General features: G+C 37.9%; 1 protein-coding gene across 1 annotated transcript in view; it reads left to right on the top strand.

Moving 5' to 3' along the window:
• LOC127835401 (splicing factor 3A subunit 1-like) overlaps positions 1-21140 on the top strand; it is a 46616-nt gene extending 25476 nt beyond the window's left edge. The window contains exons 13-17 of the mRNA XM_052361811.1: positions 4974-5236; positions 6748-6947; positions 11853-11954; positions 13002-13073; positions 19659-21140. Coding sequence (XP_052217771.1) covers positions 4974-5236; positions 6748-6947; positions 11853-11954; positions 13002-13073; positions 19659-19760 — 739 coding nt within the window. The 3' untranslated portion in view covers positions 19761-21140. The remainder of the gene's footprint in view (positions 1-4973; positions 5237-6747; positions 6948-11852; positions 11955-13001; positions 13074-19658) is intronic.
• The last annotated feature ends 5303 nt before the right edge of the window (positions 21141-26443 follow it).

Here is a 26443-nt window from a genome sequence, read left to right as displayed (position 1 = left end):
TTTAGGTACAGCGCGTGCTTTCAGTGTATAAGCTCCGCCCATAAATATTCCAGAATAACCAATTGACGATTTTCTTCTCTGTTTATATGAAATTTGGCACGCGTTGTGTTAGAATGCTACAACGAGGCGCGCTTTACGTAACCTACCATGGGCTTCTTGGTTTCTAACCGGCATTGGGCTGCTAGGCAACGACATATGACATTATTCTCGTTTGGAAAAATACGACTTTGTGTTAGTATTGTGCTTGTTGATTTTGCAGAAAAAGTGCATCAATCGTTCAGCGCAAAAAATGACAAAAGTGTGTCGTTCTGGCATTAAAGTACGTTATAATGCAAAATAAAATTATAAGACATGATGTTTTTCCTTATATTTGTTCTTGAATATTTGGTGTACTTTGCATGCCTTATGATATGTTTCTTTATAAAAATGTACACGCAATCGTTACTTAAACATTTCAAATAAAAATAAAATGATATAACATGATATTTTCTCTTCTATTTGTGCCCGATTACAGTATCGGTCATAGTATTAGCCGACAGCGATACAATTATTTGATAGCAACGTTAACAAACAGCATCGTATTCAGCATACAGATATAACTTACAAAGCAATGGAAGTTAATACAGAACAAGTTTCACTCTTTTCTGATATATTTCGCTTCAATAGGCTTTATCAAAGTTTGTTTTTACAATTAAGCTACATTTTCTTTCTATTTCTCAACACAACAATTGTATATTCAATTGTATTTCTGTGTCAATTTATATTAAATATCCCAACTGGATACAAAACTGAGTAAAAGAAGTTAAATCCGGCCAGCCGTTTTATGCGAATATTCGATTGAATGGATTTGCGAATATTCGAATACCGATATAGGAATTTGATGCCATCCCTAGTTTTTATGAAAGCAAACTTTCCTTTAAAATAAAATAAGGTAAATTACGTACGTGAGCAATGAAGCTGCGCTTTAAAGAGATCTGATCGACAGATTTTGTTCAATTACCTTGCAGCAAAGTGTGTATAGCTCCTGTCACGGATTATTGCGTTTCAAGCGACTTGTGGTTTCAAATGCATTTCAAATAATTATGAATTGTAAATTATAATCTTTTTAAAATAAATTTCCATTAAGTCTAATGCCCAGGGTTGCGAGAGAATTTACATATTTTACTTGCATACATTAAGTAAACCGTTAAATTTTATGTAGTGTGATTAATCGTTTTAATATTCAGGGTTGCTCATGCGTTGGTGTTTAGTTATTTTACCACGATTTAAAGTGGTTTTGAAAATTTATCTTTGTATCTTTATGAAATATAGATTTGTTATGAGTTTTCACAATTAAATCTCCAAAGCAAGTCGTAGTATTTAGCTTACCAGGATTAGATTTGTTTTATTAAAATTTGTATACAATATATTTTGCTAAATAAAAGAAAGAAAATTACCCCCAATGTTATGCTATATATATAGATATCAAACCTATGATTTGATTATTTATGCGTGAAAAAACGTATAGGTAATAATACACGATTACACGTAATATAAAATCGTTTCCATGCGCTATTAATAGAAATATTAACTAATTAATTTACAAATTCCAAGATTTTTAGAACATACAATGCTAGTTTTGCAAAGAAATTAAATAAACGCAAAACGTTAGCCTAACTATGTTTTGAATTTATAAGAAATAAATACATTTACCACAATATAGTGTGTACTTGCTAAAGTAATACACCCTTATTACTGCTGACAGGCAATAATTATCTTTTTGTTCAATCAACATTGTGATCGATTTGAGCCCCTTCACCAGCTTTGTAACTGATATTCGTGTATTATTCATAGAGGCCAAACAAAATACTTATTTCATTATATGAACACCATTACATTCAGATTATAACACAAGGTGATAAACAATTTATAACTGTGAATGTAGTTCTAGATTGGCGGCTGTAGTAATTATACACCGAACGATGTTTCTTGTATCCCTTAAGCACATGCCTTAGCTTTTTATGGACGATTTTCTGGCACACTGACCACGCACTGGCCTTGATACCCTGCGATATGGAATGTATCGCATTTTATTAGACTTTACGATTAATTAAGAGTAATGTATGGAATACCGTTATGGTCATCGTGGTTACACATTAAAATCCAGAGGGTGACAATGCGATAGTACAATGGCGACAACGCCAAAGTACGATGGCGACAACGCGAAAGTACGATGGTGACAATGCGATAGTACCATGGCGACAACGAGATATTACAATGGCGATAGTGCGATGGCAACATTGCAATAGTATGATGGCGACAGTGCAAATAGTACGATGGCGATAGTACGATGGCAACAGTGCGACAATACGATGTTGACAGTGCTATAGTATGATGGCAACAATGCAACAGTGCGATAGTACAATGGCGATAGTGCGATAATACGATGACGAAAGTGCGACAATACGATGGCAACAGTGCGATAGTACGATGGCGACAATGCAATTGTGCGATAATATGATGACAACAGTGCGACAATACAATGGTGATAGTACGATGGCGACAATGCGATAATACGATGACGACAGTACGACGACGGGATAGTACGATGGCGACAGTGCGACAATACGATGACAACAGTGCGACAATACGATGGCGACAGTGCCATAGTACGATGGCGACAATGCGATAGTGCGATAATATGATGACGATAGTGCGACAATATGATGGCGACTATGCGGTAGTACGATGGCGACCATGCGATAGTGCGATAATACAATGACGACAGTGCAACAATACGATGGCGACAATGCGATAGTACAATGGCGAAAATGTGATAGTACTATGGCGACATAGTACTATCGCCTTGTCACATTGTGGCCATCATACTATCGCATTGTTGCCATCCTACAATCGCATTGTCGCCATCGTACTATCACACTATTGCATTTTCGCCCTCTGGATATTAATGTGTAACCACGATGGCCTTAACGGTATTCCATAGTAATGTATGTGTCTCTTAAGAGACTTTTTAAGCTACTAAACTTATCGCCGTACAACAATAATGAATTGACACAGACCCTAGTGCAAGCCTTTCATCAAATTAAGGTAGGAAAATTGGATAGCATGTTCAGTTAACTGGTAACTATGACCGACACAGAGTCCTTGCCATTTTAGCCTTATTACTTTGGGTGTAAAGCCTTTCACAGAGTAAAGTGAGCTGTATTCGGTATTTGGCGATAATTTGAGTATGGGTTTAGTATCTGATGCATTGCGCAGCTTCACCCGAACGACCAACCGTTTAAGAAGAGAACCCTTAATTCCTGGCAGATTGAATAGAAAGGCATGTTCCATTGCCGGCCCCATATATAGCCAAAGAGCTGAGCACAGAGGTCCCGGTGCGATCCTGCATCGATGATTCTTTCGATCCTGCATCGATGATTCACCTTCGAGAGTATTCACCTTCTATCGCTAAATCAAGGACGGCAAAGCTGTCAGTATCAAGCAGAAATAGCGAGGAATTCACATTTTGTTCTACCCAGACGGTTTCTGTAAGACTGACCTTATATAACCAAACTTGTCGAAACTGCCTTAAGCCCAAAGCAAACACATATGGGCACCTCACTTTTCCGATTTCCGATCAATTTAAAACAAGGATTTTTTTCATTTTTTAATACAACTTAACTTTTTTGGGCGAAAATGAATACATATCACCGCAGCTGACAATTAAGGACAATACTGACCACAACTTACCATTTCGGACAATACTAACTAAAATCTGACCATTTGATGGAAGGCGGCCCAAACAACTTCGTCGGGTAATCTAGATCTAACCTGTAAGTCTTAGTCATTTTTATGCCCCCGGAATCGAATGATCCGGGGTATATTGTTTTTGGCCTGTCTGTTTGTCTGTCATTCTGCGGAAAACTTTAACCTTGGTTAGAGTTTTGCAATAACTTTTGCAATATTGAAGATAGCAACTTGATATTTGGCATGCATGTGTATTTCATGGAGCTGCACATTTTGAGTGGTGAAAGGTCAAGTTCATCCTTCAAGGTCAAAGGTAAAATATATGGCTTCAAAGCAACGCAGTAGGGGGCATTGTGTTTCTGACAAACACATTTCTTGTTACTTTAACTTTTCATTTTTAACATGACTTTCAATGGTGTGCGACATGTATTGTTAATGTTGCGACATATATCAGCAGTTAAAATTTTTGCAGCATTTTTCATTTAAGTTGCAACTTATACCATCAGTAGGATTTGCGACATTTATCGTTCCTTGCGACATTTATCGTCAATGTTGCGACAAATCTCGTAGCCTGCAATATATAACCGCGATGCGACATTTAACGGCGCTACAATGTACATGTATTAAGACCTTGAAATAAAAGAACTTACTAAACAAGAAAGCTTTGTTTTAATTACAATGGTCTTGTATAGTAGGGGTCAAAATTAATAAAAAAAATGAACATGAAAAAGTGTGCATTTGAGGTTTATGATCACCTCTTAAGCTTTAACTAAAATGTGAGGTCATGAATAAGTGAAAACAATGTACAAAATGTGAAAATTATGTCAATTTATTACCTAGCTGTCTGACCTCACATTGTACGTACATTGAACAACAAAAATGTATATAAAGCATTAGGAAAGTTCTGGGCTCGTAGGTTTTTTGCTGGGCAACCTAATTTCAGGAGTTGGTTGCCCATCTGAGCAACCAGCCATATAAAGTTAGTTTCCATCCCTGGGAATTGATTTCCTGTGCTGGCAGCAGAACCAGATGATGGGGAATATGGAAATATCTTGAGATTGCACTCTCTGCGCTCGGATTAAACCAGCTGTTGCGAAAAATGGGATAAATCTGCGTATGTCTTTAGAAAACAGTTACTTCAGCTGTAAATCATAGCTTGGGAATGAAAACGTTTTTGCAAATTTTGAGAGTGTGCAATTTAATCGAGCATCACATGTTTAGGTCATTCTGTGTTTTATTTCCAGTCCTGATGCTGACAAGGAGAAGATTGGCCCATCAATCACGCCACGTGCCCCCATGGCTGCAGCACCTCCCCCTCCCCCGATGATGAACAAGGCGGCCCCTCCCAAGCAACCCCCACCCCCTGCGGGCGCCCCACCCCCTGTGCCCACCATGCCCCAGGCTCTCAAGCGACCTGTGGTTGCCATGGGCAACCCAGCACCACCACCGCCCATGCCTCAGCCAGTGATGATGATGCCTCCAAGGCCACCGCCCATGCAGGTGCTTGGTAAGTGTTTGGCAATAGTCAATAGTACTAGACTTACCAGTAGTGGTGAGTTGATTAATCAGATCGTTGATGCATCGTTAATAAATTGCTGCTGACGTGATGATGACGATGAAAATTTCGAGTCGACGAAAAGTGGACGAATTTTTTACCGTACCGATCATTCAATAATTTTTTTACTAGACCATTTCTGTTTACCGCTCAACTGAAACAAGCTTTTTTATTGGATAAAACAACCCCTTTAAACCAATCAGCGATCATAATACGGATGTGTATAGGCAATTCATTCAAGATGTCGGTCAGAGAAGAATTTGTTCCCTTTCCTAAAAAATCTAAGAAAAAATCTGAAGTTTGGAACCATTTTAGTGTCAAACTGATTGATCCTACTAAACCAGTGAAGGGCGGGAACCTTGATATGAAATATGTGTTCTGTAATTACTGCAGAAAACAGTACACAGAAAACCATGGTATGTTTACTCTAAAAATAAAACCATGCAAACATACGATGTTATTGGGGTTTAACGCCGTTTTTAACACAGTACGTAACATTGTAGCCACAAGATTTTTCACTAATTAGAACACAAAGCAAGATTTTTAGCATTTATTATGCTCCCCTTCGAAGAAGAGGGGGTATATTGCTTTGCTCATGTCGGTCGGTCGGTCAGTCGGTCCGTCCACCAGGTGGTTGTCAGACGATAACTCAAGAACGCTTGGGCCTAGGATCATGAAACTTCAAAGGTACATTGATCATGACTCGCAGATGACCCCTATTGATTTTGAGGTCACTAGGTCAAAGGTCAAGGTCACGGTGACCAGAAATAGTAAAATGGTTTTTGAATGATAACTCAAGAACGCATACGCCTAGGATCATGAAACTTCACGGGTAGATTGATCATGACTTGCAGATGACCCCTATTGATTTTGAGGTCACTAGGTCAAAGGTCAAGGCCACGGTGACCCGAAATAGTAAAATGGTTTCCGGATGATAACTCAAGAACGCATACGCCTAGGATCATGAAACTTCATAGGTAGATTGATCATGACTTGCAGATGACCCCTATTGATTTTGAGGTCACTAGGTCAAAGGTCAAGGTCACGGTGACCCGAAATAGTAAAATGATTTTCGGATGATAACTCAAGAACGCTTTTGCCTAGGATCATGACACTTCATAGGTACATAGGTCGTGACTCGCAGATGACCCCTATTGATTTTCAGGTCACTAGGTCAAAGGTCAAGGTCACAGTGACAAAAAACGTATTCACACATTGGCTGCCACTACAACGGACAGCCCATATGGGGGGCATGCATGTTTTACAAACAGCCCTTGTTTTGCTCATAATAATATAATAATTCAATACAATTGCTGAATGAAACAAGATGCCAGAAACCTGCAAACAAATTCTTAAAATGACCTTCCTGTTATCCTGTTAAATAAACTTCTAAATATGACCATGCTGTTTTACACAAAAGTGTTACAAAAAAATTCTGGACACACGTCTTTCCTGCTCCGCAGGTATGCCCCCAGGCCCCCCAGGCGTGATGATGGCACAGCCGATGCGACCACCGGGGTTCCCTGCCATGCCCATGATGCATCCCACTCCCATCCCCCCTCCGCCCCAGCCCAGCGCGCAGGCTGATGATGAGCCGCCCAACAAGAAACAGAAGACTGAGGATCAGCTGGTACCAGAGGACGAGTGGCTGAAGCAGCATGCTGTGAGTAGCCATGGGTCCCAATGTCTGTCACAAAATATGTTAACTTCTCCAGTTATTATAAAAGCATTATTTTTTTAGCTTGGCAGTTTTCGGAGAAAACACGAGGTATTGTCATAGCCAGCTCGTCGTGTTCATGTCAAGGTTTGTAAAGGTTTTTAGCATTGGCTCTAAAATCAAAGTCCTTCCACCTACAACTTTGAAACTTCATATGTAGATGCATCTTGATGAGTTCTACACGCCACACCCATTTTTGGGTCACTAGGTCCAGTGATTTTTTTTGCTCAAATTGACAGCCGAATTTCGGCTGCTTCCCAATCGCAAAAATACACGTTTTTTCCCAAAATTCGGACCAAAATTTCCCCAAAAAAGCCCAACTTCCAAAAAAAAAAAAAAAAAAAAAAAAATATTTTTTTTTTTTTTTTAAGAAAGAAGTCTCATATAACTTAATTATGATTTCTTAAATCTAGGTCTCAACTTTATTTTTTAAACATCTTACAAAATATATAACTTGAATTTAGTTCTTTTTGTCCATAAATCATTCCCAAACTTGCCACTTTTATTGATTAAAAAAAAAAATTTTGACCAGACTCCTTTTCTAGAAAACTCCCTGAACATTCACTTAAAAACAATATCACTTCTGTTACTTATAATCCTATTTATAATGCTTCATTTTTCCCAATTTTATAGTTTATCGCGCTATTTTTCCCAATTTCACGGTTTATCGCGCTAATTTTCCCAATTCAAAAGGCACAGGCTGTAACAAATTAAAGCAAAAAAAATCACTGAGGTCAAAGGTCAAGGTCACTGTGACCTCTTAAAAAAAAAAAAATCTTACAAGCTTTCGCAGCCAAGCGTGGCACCTGTTATGTGGTGCTCTTGTATTTATTCAAATGAGTATCATGATCATATTATCTTTGCAAAAACATGTAGCCATGGTTTCCATTTTTTAGCTCATCTATTTTTTGAAAAAAAATTATGAGCTATTGTCTTCACCTTGGCGTCGGCTTCGTTGTCCGGTTAAGTTTTGCGTTTAGTTACACTTTTCTCATAAAGTATCAATGCTATTGCATTCAAACTTGGTACACTTACTTACTATCATGAGGGGACTGGGCAGGCAAAGTGAGATAACTCTGGCTTGCATTTTGACAGAATTATGTGCCCTTTTTATACTTAGAAAATTGAAAATTTTGGTTAAGTTTTGTGTTTAGGTCTATTTCATTCCTTAAGTATCAAAGCTACTGCTTTTATATTTGCAACACTAACTATCATAAGGGGACTGTGCAGGCAAAGTTATGTAACTCTGACTGGCATATTGACAGAATTATGTGCCCTTTTTATACTTAGAAAATTGAAAATTTGGTAAAGTTTTGTGTTTAGGTCCACTTTTTTCCTCAAGTATCAAAGCTATTGCTTTCATACTTGCAACACTTACTACCTATTGTAAGGGGACTAAGCAGGCAAAGTTATGTAACTCTGACTGGCATTTTGACGGAATTATGGGCCCTTTATACTTGAAAATTTGGTAAAGTTTTGTGTTTTGGTCCACTTTACCCCAAAAGTATCATAGATATTGCTTTCATACTTGGAACACTCGCAAACTATCATAAGGGGACAGTAAAGGACAAGTTGCATAACTCTGGTTGTCATTTTTACGGAATTATGGCCCTTTTTCGACTTAGTAACTTTGAATAAATGGTTACATTTTGTGTTTAGATCCACTTTACTTCTAAAGTATCAAGGCTATTGCTTTTAAACTTTAAATACTTTCATGCTGTCATGAGGGTACTGTACCTGGCAAGTTTAATTTTACCTTGACCTTTGAATGACCTTGACTCTCAAGGTCAAATTATTAAATTTTGCTAAAATTGCCATAACTTCTTTATTTATGATTAGATCTGATTGATACTTTGACAAAACAACTCTTACCTGACATACCACAATTGACTGTGTCCAAACCATCCCCCACGCCCCCCCCCAAATCCCCCCCATTATTTTATTTTTTAAATTAAAGATCATCTAATAAATGACCACCACACCCTCACACTATACCCCCCCCCCCCCCACCCCCACCCCAAAAAATAATGTTTATGCCCCCGGTAGGGTGGCATATAGCAGTTGAACTGTCCGTCAGTTTGTCAGTCAGTCTGTCTGTCAGTCCGAAAAATCTTTAACATTGGCCATAACTTTTTCACATTTTAGCTCGACCATTATATATGAAATATATATACATGTAGTGGAGCTATCCTACTCACCCCGGCGTGAGCGTCCGCGTAAGCGTGCAAATGTTACAGTTTTCGTACTACCCCAAATATTTTCTTTGTCCCTTGACATATTGCTTTCATATTTTACATACTTGTTTACCAACATTACCCCAACCTATAAACAAGAGCAGACAACTCTATCAAGCATTTTGTCATAATTATGGCCCCTTTTTCACTTAGAATATGCATCAAATGTTAAAGTTTGCATACTACCCCAACTATTTTCAATGTCCCTTGACATTTCGATTTCATATTTTGCATTCTTGTTAACCATCATGACCCAAGCCTATAAACAAGAGCAGACAACACTATCAAGCATTTTGTCATAATTATGGCCCCTTTTATACTTAGAATATGCATATTATTGATAAATCTATGTTAAAGTTTGCGTACTACCCCAAATATTTCCTATATCCCTTGACACATTGCTTTCATATTTTGCATACTTGTTTACCAACAAGACCCCAACCTATAAACAAAAGCAGACCACTGTATCAAGCATTTTGACAAAATTATGGCCCCTTTTACACTTAGGTAACTGAACATTTTGCTTAAATTGCCATAACTTCTTTATTTATGATCACATTTTATTAATACTTTGACAAAACAACACTTACCTGAATACCACAATGGATTCCACCCAAACAATACCCCACGCCCCTACCCAGAATCTCTTCCCCCCCCCCCCCCACCTCCCCCCCATTATTTTTTTTAAACATCATCTTATAAATTACCACACCCCTCATTATACCACCCTCTCACCCCCTCTACCCCCCCCCCCCCCTTCCAATTTTTTATATTTTTTTCATTTTTTTAGTTTTGAAAAATCGTCTCATAAATTATTGAATATGAACAATTTCCCAATTATGGCTTACGTTATACTGTCAATCACTCGAAAAGTCGAGCGGGCTGTCCTCTGACAGCTCTTGTTAAGATAGCAACTTGATATTTGGCATGCATGTGTATCCCATGGAGCTGCACAATTGGAGTGGTGAAAGGTCAAGGTCATCCTTCAAGGTCAAATGTCAAATTTATGGTGTCTGTCCGTCCGAAAACTTGAACGTTGGCCATAACTTTTTCAATATTGAAGATAGCAACTTGATATTTGGCATGCATGTGTATCTCATGGGGCTGAACATTTTGAGTGGTGAACAGTGAAGGTCATCCTTCAAGGTCAAATGTCAAATATATGGTGTCTGTCCGTCCGAAGACTTTAACATTGGCCATAACTTTTTTAATATTGAAGATAGCAACTTGATATTTGGCATGCATGTGTATCTCATGAAGCTGCACATTTTGAGTGGTGGAAGGTCAAGGTCATTCTTCAAGGTCATCCTTCAAGGTCAAAAAAATTATAAAAAATCAAAGCGGCGTTCTCATGAAGCTGCACATTTTGAGTGGTGGAAGTTCAAGGTCATCCTTCACGGTCAAGGTCATCCTTCAAGGTCAAAGGTAAAAAAACAAATAAAAAATTTCAAAGCGGCGTTATCATGAAGCTGCACATTTTGAGTGGTGGAAGGTCAAGGTCATTCTTCAAGGTCAAGGTCATCCTTCAAGGTCAAAGGTCCAAAAAAAATCAAAGCGGCTTTTTCATGAAGCTGCACATTTTGAGTGGAGTAGGGTCAAGGTCATCCTTCAAGGTCAAAGGACAAACAAAATATAAAAAAATCAGAGCAGCGTTATCATGAAGCTGCACCTTTTGAGTGGTGGAAGGTCAAGCTCATCCTTCAAGGTCAAAAGAAATAAAAAAAATAATTCAGAGCGGCGTTCTCATGAAGCTGCACATTTTGAGTGGTGGAAGTTCAAGGTCAAGATCATTCTTCAAGGTCAAGGTCATCCTTCAAGGTCAAGGTCATACTTCAAGGTCAAAGGTAAAAAAAATAAAAAAATTCAAAGCGGCGTTATCATGAAGCTGCACATTTTGAGTGGTGGAAGTTCAAGGTCAAGGTCATCCTTCAAGGTCAAAGTCATCCTTCAAGGTCAAAGGTCAAAAAAATAATATTTCAAAGCGGCCTTATCATAAAGCTGCACATTTTGAGTGGTGGAATTTCAAGGTCAAGGTCATCCTTCAAGGTCTAACTAAGGTAAAAAAAAAAAAATTCAAGGCAGCGCAATAGGGGGCATTGTGTTTCTGACAAACACATCTCTTGTTTTTTTCAAACAAACACAAATATTTATTTTTATTATTTTCTTTTTGAAATACCGTCCAACCATCCCACCCAAGAATCCCCCCAATTTATTTTTTTTGTTTTTTTTTCATTTTTTTTGCATTTTTGGAAGATAATGTAATAAATGACCACACCCCCACACTTTCACCCCTCTCCACTCCACCCCTCCCTCCTTTGTGATTGAAATTGAGATAGGTCCCTACACCTTTAAAAAGAAAAATAGATGAGCTGTCTGCACCCTCAAGGCGGTGCTCTTGTTCATTAATTTTATTAAGCCTCGCTCTGGGAAAACAGAGTTAAATGCATGTGCAAGAAATGTCGTCCCAGACAGCCTGTGCAGACTGCCCAAAAAAAAAACATCAAAAATGTGGCTTTGTAACTAATACTCATAGCTGTGAATAAGTACTAAGGAGCACAGCCTCAGCAGCCTAGTGATGCCTACGGTAGTTCTCATATATCTGTGTTTCTGTTGACAGGGAAGTGTGAAGTTCAGAGTCGCAGTGCCTAACATGCCTGACAAGACGGACATGAACCTCTCAGGACAGACCCTCACCTTCTCTCTGCCCCTCACGGATAATGTAAGTACTAGAAGAGAGTTGAGTGTTAAAATGTTGGATCTTATCTTGTGCAAAATAGTTATTTTTCATGGGCTGAACAAGCTCACATGCAGACCCTGTATTTTTAACCAGGTTTTCCGAAGGAAAAAACTGGTTATTAGATTGGAGAATGTCGGCGGGTGGGTGGAACAAGCTTGTCCGGACCATAACTATGTCGTTCATTGTTAGATTTTAAAATCATTTGGCACATTTGTTCACCATCATTGGACAGTGTGTCGCGTGAAAAAATTACGTCGATATCTCCAAGGTCAAGGTCACACTTTGAGTTCAATGGTCAAAAATGACCATAAATGAGCTTGTCTGGGCCATAACTATGTTGTTCATTGTGAGATTTTAAAATCATTTGGCACATTTGATCACCATCATTGGACGGTGTGTCGCAGGAAAGAATTACGTCAATATCTCCAAGGTCAAGGTTGCCATGACTAAAAATAGATTGAATTTGAAACAAGGGGGGTAACTATGAACAATCAGTAACAATGCACATTTTGAGTTGTTCTCTTTATCAGACTTTTTTTCAAATTAAAATCAAGGTCGCCACGAGTGAAAATAGATTGATTTTGACACAAGGGGAGTAACAATGCACATTTTGAATTGTCTCCCTTTATCAGACTTTTTTTTCAAATTGAAAACCTGCTTTTGTGACAATTTTGTCCCTGGTCTTAAATTTAAGCAGAAGTGTTCATCTCTGATCGCCCTTTCAACATTAAATTTTGTCTTGTCCATTATTTATAAATTGACCATATCAAAACAAATGTTATAGTTTTGAAACAAATAGCTTTTTTTTTTAAATATGTATTTTGTTACTTCTTTTGGAGAAACCTTGTTTATTAGTGAAGTCAATTTTTCAATTGAAGTCCAGTCTTTTTTTTTTTTTTTCTTTTTGTAAATAATTGCTTATTTCTCATGACACACTTTCCTTTTGTGTCTCTTCACCAAATATATCAGTATATATTTTACTTGATCGACACTTGTATGTTTACCTTGTCTATATAATGTCTCTTGCAGGTGTCTGTGTTGAAGGCCAAGATCAACGAGGCTGTACGAGTACCTGGAGGCAAGCAGAAACTGCTGTATGATGTAAGTACATGTAGACACATGGCCTTATGTAGGATTGTGCCTATAGCTGCAGTATGATGTAAGTAGTCACATGGCCTAATATAGGAATGTGCCTATAGCTGCAGTATGATGTAAGTAGACACATGGCCTTATGTAGGAGTGTGCCGATAGCTGTAGTATGATGTAAGTAGGAGATAGCTGTAGTATGATGTAAGTAGACACATGGTCTAATATAGGAATGTGCCTATAGCTGCAGTATGATGTAAGTAGACACATGGCCTTATGTAGGAGTTTGCCTATAGCTGCAGTATGATGTAAGTAGACACATGGCCTAATATATGAATGTGCCTATAGCTGCAGTATGATGTAAGTAGACACATGGCCTAATATAGGAATGTGCCTATAGCTGCAGTATGATGTAAGTAGACACATGGCCTAATATAGGAATGTGCCCATAGCTGCAGTATGATGTAAGTAGACACATGGCCTAATATAGGAATGTGCCTATAGCTGCAGTATGATGTAAGTAGACACATGGCCTAATATAGGAATGTGCCTATAGCTGCAGTATGATGTAAGTAAACACATGGCCTAATATATGAATGTGCCTATAGCTGCAGTATGATGTAAGTAGACACATGGCCTTATATAGGAGTGTGCCTATAGCTGCAGTATGATGTAAGTAGACACATGGCCTAATATATGAATGTGCCTATAGCTGCAGTATAATGTAAGTAGACACATGGCCTTATATAGGAGTGTGCCTATAGCTGCAGTATGATGTAAGTAGACTCATGGCCTAATATAGGAATGTGCCTATAGCTGCAGTATGATGTAAGTAAACACATGGCCTAATATATGAATGTGCCTATAGCTGCAGTATGATGTAAGTAGACACATGGCCTTATATAGGAGTGTGCCTATAGCTGCAGTATGATGTAAGTAGACACATGGCCTAATATATGAATGTGCCTATAGCTGCAGTATAATGTAAGTAGACACATGGCCTTATATAGGAGTGTGCCTATAGCTGCAGTATGATGTAAGTAGACTCATGGCCTAATATATGAATGTGCCTATAGCTGCAGTATGATGTAAGTAGACACATGGCCTTATATAGGAATGTGCCTATAGCTGCAGTATGATGTAAGTAGACACATGGTCTAATATAGGAATGTGCCTATAGCTGCAGTATGATGTAAGTAGGCACATGGCCTTATGTAGGAGTGTGCCTATAGCTGCAGTATGATGTAAGTAGACACATGGCCTTATATAGGAGAGTGCCTATAGCTGCAGTATGATGTAAGTGGACACATGGCCTTATGTAGGAGTGTGCCTATAGCTGCAGTATGATGTAAGTAGACACATGGCCTTATATAGGAGTGTGCCTATAGCTGCAGTATGATGTAAGTAGACACACGGCCTTATATAGGAGTGTGCCTATAGCTGCAGTATGATGTAAGTAGACACATGGCCTAATATAGGAGTGTGCCTATAGCTGCAGTATGATGTAAGTAGACACATGGCCTTACATAGGAGTGTGACTATAGCTGCAGTATGATGTAAGTTGACACATGGCCGTATATAGGAGTGTGCCTATAGCTGCAGTATGATGTAAGTAGACACATGGCCTTATGTAGGAGTGTGCCTATAGCTGCTGTATGATGTAAGTAGACACATGACCTTATATAGGAGTGTGCCTATAGCTGCAGTATGATGTAAGTAGACACATGACCTTATGTAGGAGTGTGCCTATAGCTGCAGTATGATGTTAGTAGACACATGGCCTTATATAGGAGTGTGCCTATAGCTGCAGTATGATGTAAGTAGAAACATGGCCTTATATAGGAGTGTGCTTATAGCTGCAGTATGATGTAAGTAGAAACATGGCCTTATATAGGAGTGTGCCTATAGCTGCAGTATGATGTAAGTGGACTCATGGCCTTACATAGGAGTGTGCCTATAGTTGCAGTATGATGTAAGTAGACACATGGCTATATATGGGAATGTGCCTATAGCTGCAGTATGATGAAAGAAGACACATGGCCTTACATAGGAGTGTGACTATAGCTGCAGTATGATGTAAGTTGACACATGGCCGTATATAGGAGTGTGCCTATAGCTGCAGTATGATGTAAGTAGACACATGGCCTTATGTAGGAGTGTGCCTATAGCTGCAGTATGATATAAGTAGACACATGGCCTTATGTAGGAGTGTGCCTATAGCTGCAGTATGATGTAAGTAGACACATGGCCTTATATAGGAGTGTGCCTATAGCTGCAGTATGATGTAAGTAGACACATGGCCTTATGTAGGAGTGTGCCTATAGCTGCTGTATGATGTAAGTAGACACATGACCTTATATAGGAGTGTGCCTATAGCTGCAGTATGATGTAAGAAGACACATGACCTTATGTAGGAGTGTGCCTATAGCTGCAGTATGATGTTTGTAGACACATGGCCTTATATAGGAGTGTGCCTATAGCTGCAGTATGATGTAAGTAGACACATGGCCTTATGTAGGAGTGTGCCTATAGCTGCAGTATAATGTAAGTAGACACATGGCCTTATGTAGGAGTGTGCCTATAGTTGCAGTATGATGTAAGTCAGTGATTTTTTTTGCTCAAATTTACAGCCGAATTTTGGCTGCTTCCCAATCGCAAAAAAACACGTTTTTTCCCAAAATTCTGACCAAAATTTCCCAAAAAAAGCCCAACTTCAAAAAAAAAAAAAAAATTTTTTTTTTTTTTTTTTTTTTTAGAAAGAAGTCTCATATAACTTAATTATGATTTCTTAAATCTAGGTCTCAACTTTATTTTTTAAACATCTTTCAAAATATATAACTTGATTTAGTCATTTTTGTCCATAAATCATTCCCAAACTTGCCACTTTTATTGATTAAAAATAAAACAATTTGACCAGACTCCTTTTGTAGAAAACTCCCTGAACATGCACTTAAAAACAATATCACTTCTGTTACTTATAATCTTATTTATAATGCTTAATTTTTCCCAATTTCATGGTTTATCGCGCTATTTTTCCCAATTTCAAGCTTTATCGCGCTAATTTTCCCAATTCAAAAGGCACAGGCTGTAACAAATTAAAGCAAAAAAAATCACTGTAAGTAGACACATGGCCTTATATAGGAGAGTGCCTATAGCTGCAGTATGATGTAAGTAGACACATGGCCTTATATAGGAGTGTGCCTATAGCTGCAGTATGATGTAAGTAGACACATGGCCTTATGTAGGAGTGTGCCTATAGCTGCAGTATGATGTAAGTAGACACATGGCCTTATGTAGGAGTGTACCTATAGCTGCAGTATGATGTAGACACATGGCCTTATATAGGAGTGTGCCTATAGCTGCAGTATGATGTAAGTAGACACATGGCCTTATATAGGAGAGTGCCTATAGCTGCAGTATGATGTAAGTAGACACATGGCCTTATGTAGGAGTGTGCCTATAGCTGCAGTATGATGTAAGTAGACACATGGCCTTATATAGGAGTGTGCCTATAGCTGCAGTATGATGTAAGTAGACACATGGCCTAATATATGAATGTGCCTATAGCTGCAGTATAATGTAAGTAGACACATGGCCTTACATAGGAGTGTGCCTATAGCTGCAGTATGTTGTAAGTAGACACATGGCCTAATATATGAATGTGCCTATAGCTGCAGTATGATGTAAGTAGACACATGGCCTAATATATGAATGTGCCTATAGCTGCAGTATGATGTAAGTAGACACATGGCCTAATATATGAATGTGCCTATAGCTGCAGTATGATGTAAGTAGACACATGGCCTAATATATGAATGTGCCTATAGCTGCAGTATGATGTAAGTAGACACATGGCCTTATATAGGAATGTGCCTATAGCTGCAGTATGATGTAAGTAGACACATGGCCTAATATATGAATGTGCCTATAGCTGCAGTATGATGTAAGTAGACACATGGCCTTATATAGGAGTGTGCCTATAGCTGCAGTATGATGTAAGTAGAAACATGGCCTTATATAGGAGTGTGCCTATAGCTGCAGTATGATGTAAGTAGACATATGGCCTTATATAGGAGTGTGCCTATAGCTGCAGTATGATGTAAGTAGAAACATGGCCTTATGTAGGAGTGTGCCTATAGTTGCAGTATGATGTAAGTAGAAACATGGCCTTATATAGGAGTGTGCCTATAGCTGCAGTATGATGTAAGTAGAAACATGGCCTTATATAGGAGTGTGCCTATAGCTGCATTATGATGTAAGTAGAAACATGGCCTTATGTAGGAGTGTGCCTATAGTTGCAGTATGATGTAAGTAGACACATGGCCTTATATAGGAGTGTGCCTATAGCTGCAGTATGGTGTAAGTAGAAACATGGCCTTATATAGGAGTGTGCCTATAGCTGCAGTATGATGTAAGTAGACACATGGCCTTATATAGGAGTGTGCCTATAGCTGCAGTATGATGTAAGTAGACACATGGCCTTACATAGGAGTGTGACTATAGCTGCAGTATGATGTAAGTAGAAACATGGCCTTATATAGGAGTGTGCCTATAGCTGCAGTATGATGTAAGTGGACACATGGCCTTACATAGGAGTGTGCCTATAGTTGCAGTATGATGTAAATAGACACATGGCTATATATGGGAATGTGCCTATAGCTGCAGTATGATGTAAGTAGACACATGGCCTTACATAGGAGTGTGACTATAGCTGCAGTATGATGTAAGTTGACACATGGCCGTATATAGGAGTGTGCCTATAGCTGCAGTATGATGTAAGTAGACACATGGCCTTATGTAGGAGTGTGCCTATAGCTGCTGTATGATGTAAGTAGACACATGGCCTTATATAGGAGTGTGCCTATAGCTGCAGTATGATGTAAGTAGACACATGGCCTAATATATGAATGTGCCTATAGCTGCAGTATAATGTAAGTAGACACATGGCCTTACATAGGAGTGTGCCTATAGCTGCAGTATGTTGTAAGTAGACACATGGCCTAATATATGAATGTGCCTATAGCTGCAGTATGATGTAAGTAGACACATGGCCTAATATATGAATGTGCCTATAGCTGCAGTATGATGTAAGTAGACACATGGCCTAATATATGAATGTGCCTATAGCTGCAGTATGATGTAAGTAGACACATGGCCTAATATATGAATGTGCCTATAGCTGCAGTATGATGTAAGTAGACACATGGCCTAATATATGAATGTGCCTATAGCTGCAGTATGATGTAAGTAGACACATGGCCTTATATAGGAGTGTGCCTATAGCTGCAGTATGATGTAAGTAGAAACATGGCCTTATATAGGAGTGTGCCTATAGCTGCAGTATGATGTAAGTAGACACATGGCCTTATATAGGAGTGTGCCTATAGCTGCAGTATGATGTAAGTAGAAACATGGCCTTATGTAGGAGTGTGCCTATAGTTGCAGTATGATGTAAGTAGAAACATGGCCTTATATAGGAGTGTGCCTATAGCTGCAGTATGATGTAAGTAGAAACATGGCCTTATATAGGAGTGTGCCTATAGCTGCAGTATGATGTAAGTAGAAACATGGCCTTATATAGGAGTGTGCCTATAGCTGCAGTATGATGTAAGTAGAAACATGGCCTTATGTAGGAGTGTGCCTATAGTTGCAGTATGATGTAAGTAGACACATGGCCTTATATAGGAGTGTGCCTATAGCTGCAGTATGATGTAAGTAGAAACATGGCCTTATATAGGAGTGTGCCTATAGCTGCAGTATGATGTAAGTAGAAACATGGCCTTATGTAGGAGTGTGCCTATAGTTGCAGTATGATGTAAGTAGACACATGGCCTTATATAGGAGTGTGCCTATAGCTGCAGTATGATGTAAGTAGAAACATGGCCTTATATAGGAGTGTGCCTATAGCTGCAGTATGATGTAAGTAGACACATGGCCTTATATAGGAGTGTGCCTATAGCTGCAGTATGATGTAAGTAGACACATGGCCTTACATAGGAGTGTGCCTATAGCTGCAGTATGATGTAAGTAGACACATGGCCTTATATAGAAGTGTGCCTATAGCTGCAGTATGATGTAAGTAGACACATGGCCTTATGTAGGAGTGTGCCTATAGCTGCAGTATGATGTAAGTAGACACATGGACTTACATAGGAGTGTGTATAGAGCTATAGATAAGAGGGGTACTGTTGTAAATACTCTTCAAGATTTTTCCAATTCCCTTAATAGATAGTTAGTAACTCATTAGGTAATTAAAGTTGGGTTACTGCTTTGCATTGGTACAAATAGGAAGATCAAAGCAATACTTTTTTATAATACATCTAAATGAACACAACTTCAACTTAAATATTTACTTGCACATTTATGAATATTTAGCCCTCTCCAATCAAATCTTTAGCTCTTAATATATTATTTTTCTCAAAGTCTTATGAAATCGAAAGCATCAATATTTCCTGTTGAACCCTTAAATTTGTGTTAAATAATGTACATGTGTATTGATTTCTTTCCCTATATAAGTTACATATATTCCACCTTGAACCCTCCATCAATCATCAAATGATTATACATGTGTATTGAGCCTCATGTTATTTGTTCTCCCAGGGTCTGTTCATCAAAGACTCCAACACGCTGGCCTTCTACAACTTCAGCAACGGAGGCACCGTTCATCTCCAACTCAAGGAAAGAGGAGGCAGGAAGAAATAGGGAGCGAGGAAGAAGGAGGAAGGATGGAAGAAGGGGAAATTCCACAGCTGGTGGGGCCTGTTGGGCAGTTGCAACTTTTGCTGTCCCTCATGCAGATTATTTTTTGTGTTTAACTGTTGGTTTAAGAAGAAGGCGAACCATTGCTAAAGTGGCTCACATGACAGTTGCAGTTATTGCTGCTTATCAATTTGTGAACTTTTTGTGTTTTCTTGCTATTATAAGAGGTAGTTATGGTATTGATGTTTATGTTGTCCTTACTGGACTGGAATTAATCAACTTTTCATATATTTAAAAATTGTATATGTATAGTTTGCTCACTTTTTATGCCCCCAGATCGAATGATCAGGGGGTATATTATTTTTGGCCTGTCTGTCTGTCTGTCATTGTATGTGTGTGTCTGTCCCAAAACTTTAATCTTGCTTATTAAATTAAAACTCTTGGGCCTATGTTCTTTAAACTTTACATGTGCATGCATCTCATTGAGATCTACAATCAAACATGGTTTGAGGTCACTAGGTCAAAGGTCACTGTGACCTTTACATTCAAAATATAACCTTATTTCAAAAAAAGCTGCTGTGCGGCTGCAAAACGTAGTAGGGGGCATTGTGTTTCACAAACACAGCTCTTGTTTAAAATAAAAATAATGTATAATCATCGTGTGCTGACATCATACAAGTAGTGTAATATATGTATTATATATGATGTGTAAAATGTCATGTAATTTTTGCCATGAGTTTGCTGGATGCAGTTTCTATTTTAAAGGAATACATTTGTGCTTACAAAAATACAGCAAAATATAACTGTATAAGATCAAGTCTGTGTGAATGTAATTTATTCGTCATTGTGTTCAAATATATACTGGAACATTACTATTAACATCAGAATGTTTGAGAAGTCAAGCAGGTGTCCTGCGTATTGAGTCCGCCCCTTATATATAAGATACGCTACCTTCAAGCTTTCTCAGAATCAATCAAGGATGCCCGGTATGAAAATAATCATGTGAAAACCACTTTGTATATTAATGATGATTTCATGTGTCATTCCTGTTATTTGTATTTTTCTGGTTCTGTTTTCTCATGTTCTCCTAAGCGACAGACTTATGTTGTGCCTTTTGTCAGTGAAAGGCTTTTGATGAAATTCATACTTATGTGTACAGTTATATTTGAAAATAGTAGAACACATTTTTTTGGAAATTATTTAATTGATTTATTCTTGCTTTTAAGTAGCGTTATTAATTGGTTTGGTAACACATGTACCATATTACACCATGATGGATAAACCTTTTATGCTTTATTCCAGATGTTCGAAATTGGGTAGTGGCTATTGTCCAGAATAGATAATAAAAATGTTTAGGTTTCATAATAAAGTTGTTGTCATTTACATGTGATTGAAATCACGAGCTACAGGATAGCAGTGTACAGCTTTTTGCCTTATATGTTAGGTTTGTTTCCCCTTTCAAGCAAATGTTCAAAGTTATGGTATATATAAAGGTACTATTATGTGCAAAATTAAGTAATTGTTTCAAGATTTCCAATGAATTACCATTTAAAAACTATTTGATTAAGCAATATTTTTCAACTATCACAATCCTCGAAATACATGTTCCGAATTTTCTCTGGTCTATTATAGCTGGCCAATAGTAACCTTGCACTGACCTTTATGGATGATTGTATTAAAATACAATTTTGATTTATACATTAGTTTCCGTAATCTTATGGATGCAATTTAGATATACCCAATCTCACCTCTCAATGATAACAGCTAACGCCTCACTAAGCGTGTGCAAAATGTGTGCCAACAAAACTGAATGCTAATAAGAAAGGAAACGATCCAAGCGTGTATTTATGTTGATGGAGTTAATGCATGCCCGGTCAATGTTGTCAAGCTCTTATTTAACTTGTTTATTGCTCACCGTTTTTAATGGTATAAAGAAGGTGCAATATTTGTTTCAGTGTATTTCAGCTTGCAAAGAAAAAAATCAATATACATGAGTTAATAAATCATGACAAATAATAACACCGTTACTTTAATAAGCTTTAGAAACTAAATCTGGCATACACGGAAAAAATAACACTTATATCCAATTATACTTGTCAATATTTTTTAGAACAGCCTTCTCTAAAATAATTAATGTCAGATATAAATAATATTATTATACCCCCACAAACAAAGTTTAGAGGGGTATATAGGAGTGAGCTTGTCGGTCGGTCTGTATTAAGTGTCTGCTCCCTAATTCAAGTTGTTTTCATCCGATCTTCACTAACCTTGGTCAGATGTATCTAAATGATATCTAGGTAAAGTTCGAATATGGATCATGCCTGGTCATGGGGTCACTTAGTGTGATTTAAACATTGTGCATGGTGTCCGCTCTCTAATTCAAGTAGTTTTCATCCGAGCTGCACCAAACTTGTGTCAGAAGTTGTATCTAGGTGATGTCTAGGCCAAGTTTGAACATTGGTCATGGCATGTCAAAAACTAGGTCATGGGGTAAATAAGTGCGTTTTAAACATTGAGCATGGTGTCTGCTCTCTAATTTAAGTAGATTTCATCCAATATCTTCACCAAACTTGGTAAGAAGTTGTATCTAGATGATCTCTTTGCCAAATTTGAACATGGGCCATTCTGGGCCAAAAACTAGGTAACGGGGGTCACTTCGTGCGTTGTGCGACGTCAACATTTGCCTTGTTCACTCTCTAGAGGCCACATTTATTGTCCAATCTTCATGAAATTTGGTCAGAAGATTGGTCTCAATGTAATCTTGGATCAGTTCGAAAATGGTAACGTTTGCTTGAAAAACATGGCTGCCAAGGGGCGGGGCATTTTTCCTTATATGGCTATAGTAAAACCTTGTTTACACTCTAGAGGCCACATTTATTGTCCAATCTTCATGAATTTTGGTCAGAAGATTGGTCTAAATGATATCTTGGATGAGTTCGAACATGGTAACGTTTGCTTGAAAAACATGGCTGCCAAGGGGCGGAGCATTTTTCCTTATATGGCTATAGTAAAATCTTGTTAACTCTCTAGAGGCCACATTTATTGTCCGATCTTCATGAAACTTGGTCAGAAGATTCATCCGAATAATATCTTGGACAAGTTCGAAAATGATGCCGGTTGGTTGAAAAACATGGCTGCCAGGGGGCTTGGCATTTTTCCTTATATGGCATTAGTTAAGCCTTGTTAAAACTCTAGAGGCCACATTTATTGTCCAATCTGCATGAAATTTGGTCAGAAGATTGGTTTCAATGATATCTTGGATGAGTTTGAAAATGGTAACGTTTGCTTGAAAAACATGGATGCCAAGGGGCGGGGCATTTTTCCTTATGGCTATATATATGGCTATTGTAAAATCTTGTTAACTCTCTAGAGGCCACATTTATTGTCCTATCTTCATGAAACTTGGTCAGAAGATTCATCCAAATAATATCTTGGATGAGTTCGAAAATGATGCTGGTTGGTTGAAAAACATGGACACCAGGGGGTGGGGCATTTTTCCTTATATGGCTATAGTAAAACCTTGTTAACACTCTAGAGGCCACATTTATTTTCCGATCTTCATGAAACTTGGTCAGGAGATTTGTCCCAATAATGTCTTGTAATCTCAGGTGAGCGACTTTGGGCCTTTCAGGCCCTCTTGTTCAACATGCAGCATGGTGTCCGCTCCATAATTCAAGTAGTTTTCATCCGATCTTCACCAAACTTGGTCAGAAGTTTTATCTAGATGATCTTAAGGCCAAGTTCGAACATGGGCCATGCCAGATCAAAAACTAGGTCACGGGGTCACCTAGTACGTTATACACATTCAATATGGTGTCTGCTCTCTAATTCAAGTAGTTTTAATCCGATCTTCACCACACTTGATCAGAAGTTGTATCTGGATGATGTGTAGGTGAAGTTCTAACATGGACAATGCCGGGTCAAAAACTAGGTCACAGGGTCACTTAGTGCGCTTTAAACATTGGGCATGGTGTCCGCTGTTTTTTGTGAAGACAACATGCAAAATATTCTGTGTCAATGCGGCATATGGGGGTATTCGTCACATCTGTGACACAGCTCTTGTTACAGTTCTTGTAAACGATGATTAGCTTCAATGGATGAGTATTGTATTCCTGAGATTGCAATAAGTTGGTGGGCTTTATGTTCGTTCCATCATCTATGATAAAGTGAATACCGGTAAATGCACTAGTCTTAAAAGTATGGATATAAGTTTCAAAAACGTGTACGCTCGTTTTGAAAACAAGGATATTTGTTTTAAATAACGAATAACAGTTAAGAGATTGTCAATTGAAGCATAAAGAACACATATACAAGTTTTGATAACACTACTTATAATAAAATAAATATTAAGTTTAAGACCGACAGACAGTTTATTTCGACTTGTACAATGTACATCGTTAACAGCACATAATGAATCATGAACTTAAGAACATGAATTTTAGTTACAAGAACATGAATACTAATTTTAAGAAAATAAAATTCATTAAAAACATTAAAACTAGTATGAGTAAATGAATTCTAGTATGAGAACATGAATAATAATTAAGACCATGCATCAATAAGAAATATTCAATTACATTTTATCGATTATTCTTCGTGGATGTTCATATATCAGTGTCAGAAAATCCTGAAATAGGAATTCATACATAAGTGCATCTGTTTTTTTATCAATTTAACCCTTACAGTGCGGGAACCGAGTTGTGAAGGCCTTTGCAAACAGTTTGGATCCAGATGAGACGCCACAGAACGTGGCGTCTCATCTGGATCCAAACTGTTTGCTATTCTGAAAGTATTCTTTGAAAAAAAATCGAAGAAAATGCTAATTTAAGAAATTCAGCAGACGACATTTTAGCAGACGACAAATTTCCCAGCATGCAAAGGGTACAAAACACTACGATTGGATACTATAATTACATACGCCAGTATAGTAGTCGCAAGAATTTGAACAGCGCAGTTGATATGTTCTTCTCTGTCATTATGCAGCTATGCCATGAAAATTAAAGCTTCGAATTACAGTCGATATATAAATCAGCGTTATTATGTAGATAGCTGTCGGCCTTCTTTTTCAGTGATCCGCACTTATACTGCTTTCTTTAAAATTGCTTTTAAAAGGGTCTGTTGCAATATGATAGCGGACTTTTCCGATTGAGCACATTTTAAAAATGTAAATACACACTTACGGACAGTAAGCACAAATGCCTTTCAGGAGATTGTAACACTTAATGACCGTCCACAGATACGCTATTCAGTAGATGTATTTAATCTTCTAAGCTCATGTCCCTTTAAGACGGGAATTACTCGTTACGCTTTTTATCGAACTCTATCATCCTGGACACCTGTGTCGAATTAGAAAGACATTAACAGAACCTGCATTTACTTCTATATTCATAAATTATATTCGAAGAAAAACAGTATACATGTCAATATTTGATTTGCTGTTTGGATTATTCAACTGTGTTTCAGTACGTCCGTTTTCTACTCACTCTTTCCTTTACATGCCCATGTACGCTGAACTGACATATGCCCTTCAATCAGATAAAGGTGAATAAGAACAGGTTTGCCGGTCACCACATTGAGAAGCTGTGGCAAGGTTCATACTCGGGACCACGGGGCTGTAGCCCGGTGATATACCCACTGAGCTAGTCGCGCCGATTGTTTACCTCAATGATTAATGTTTCACAAACTTAATGGTGAACATTTTTTTAAATCAACTTCATTAATAAGACGAACTAAACAGTTAAATGAAATGTGCGTGTTCAGCTTATATCTGTTCACATTACCCTATATCGGCATGCTGAATACCAAAATATCGAATAATCGACTGATCATAAATATATCTATTCGATCGATATATAATTATAATAGGTTAATCCCCGACGTACGGTGTATTGCACAATGAACAAGGAAGTGCCGTGAAGAACTTCTTTGTTCAAATATGAATCATCCCATGAATAGAACAGAATTCAACGATACGAAAGAAAATTGAAGAGCGATCTGCCGATGAATTGATTTAATATCGATTTTTGTATTTATTAGTTTATAGCAAATTACACATGCCAGTTACAGACTAGTAGAATAGCATCTACCATAAAATATATTCTTGATTGTTGAGTATTTTTAGTTTACCCAAAACATCCTGCGACTATTAAGACGAATGCGTTGATCTGTGTTGGCCAGTTCTTTACGGTTCCTTCTTTGTTCGGTCGTTGATTCGTTTTCACGGATAAGTCCGTGTGATAACGAGTCGCTTTTTGAGAATGCCAGAAACCCGTTTGTGCAATAGGTCCGAGCTTACCGCTGCCCAGCATGACTGCATTTCCATATGTCTTGACAGAAGTGATAAGCATAATGATTTAGAGTTTTTTTTATACAAGAACCCAAGGTCAAGATCACAATATAGAATGAAATGTCAAACTAGGGTGAATCAAACCTTTTTTTACTTTGTACTGAACATGCACTTTTCCAGCGTGTTTTCTCTTTCAAATAGCATTTCAGAAAATAACACGCATGACTAGACATGATGTCGTAGACAATAATGAGGGTCTCGACAAAAATAAGTGACATACATTATAGTACGAATTGTGAAGGTCGAACTTCAAGCTTTAATTCACCCTGTATGCATTAAATAAAATGACTAGAAACTTGGAAGAAGTTCCTATCATGGCATAAAGAGTATTGCGTTAAAA

Source organism: Dreissena polymorpha, chromosome 6 (assembly GCF_020536995.1).
Source record: "Dreissena polymorpha isolate Duluth1 chromosome 6, UMN_Dpol_1.0, whole genome shotgun sequence".
Lineage (NCBI taxonomy): Eukaryota > Metazoa > Mollusca > Bivalvia > Myida > Dreissenidae > Dreissena > Dreissena polymorpha.
The sequence above is the reverse complement of the archived record's forward strand: the minus strand, read 5'-3'. Positions and strand labels throughout refer to the sequence as shown.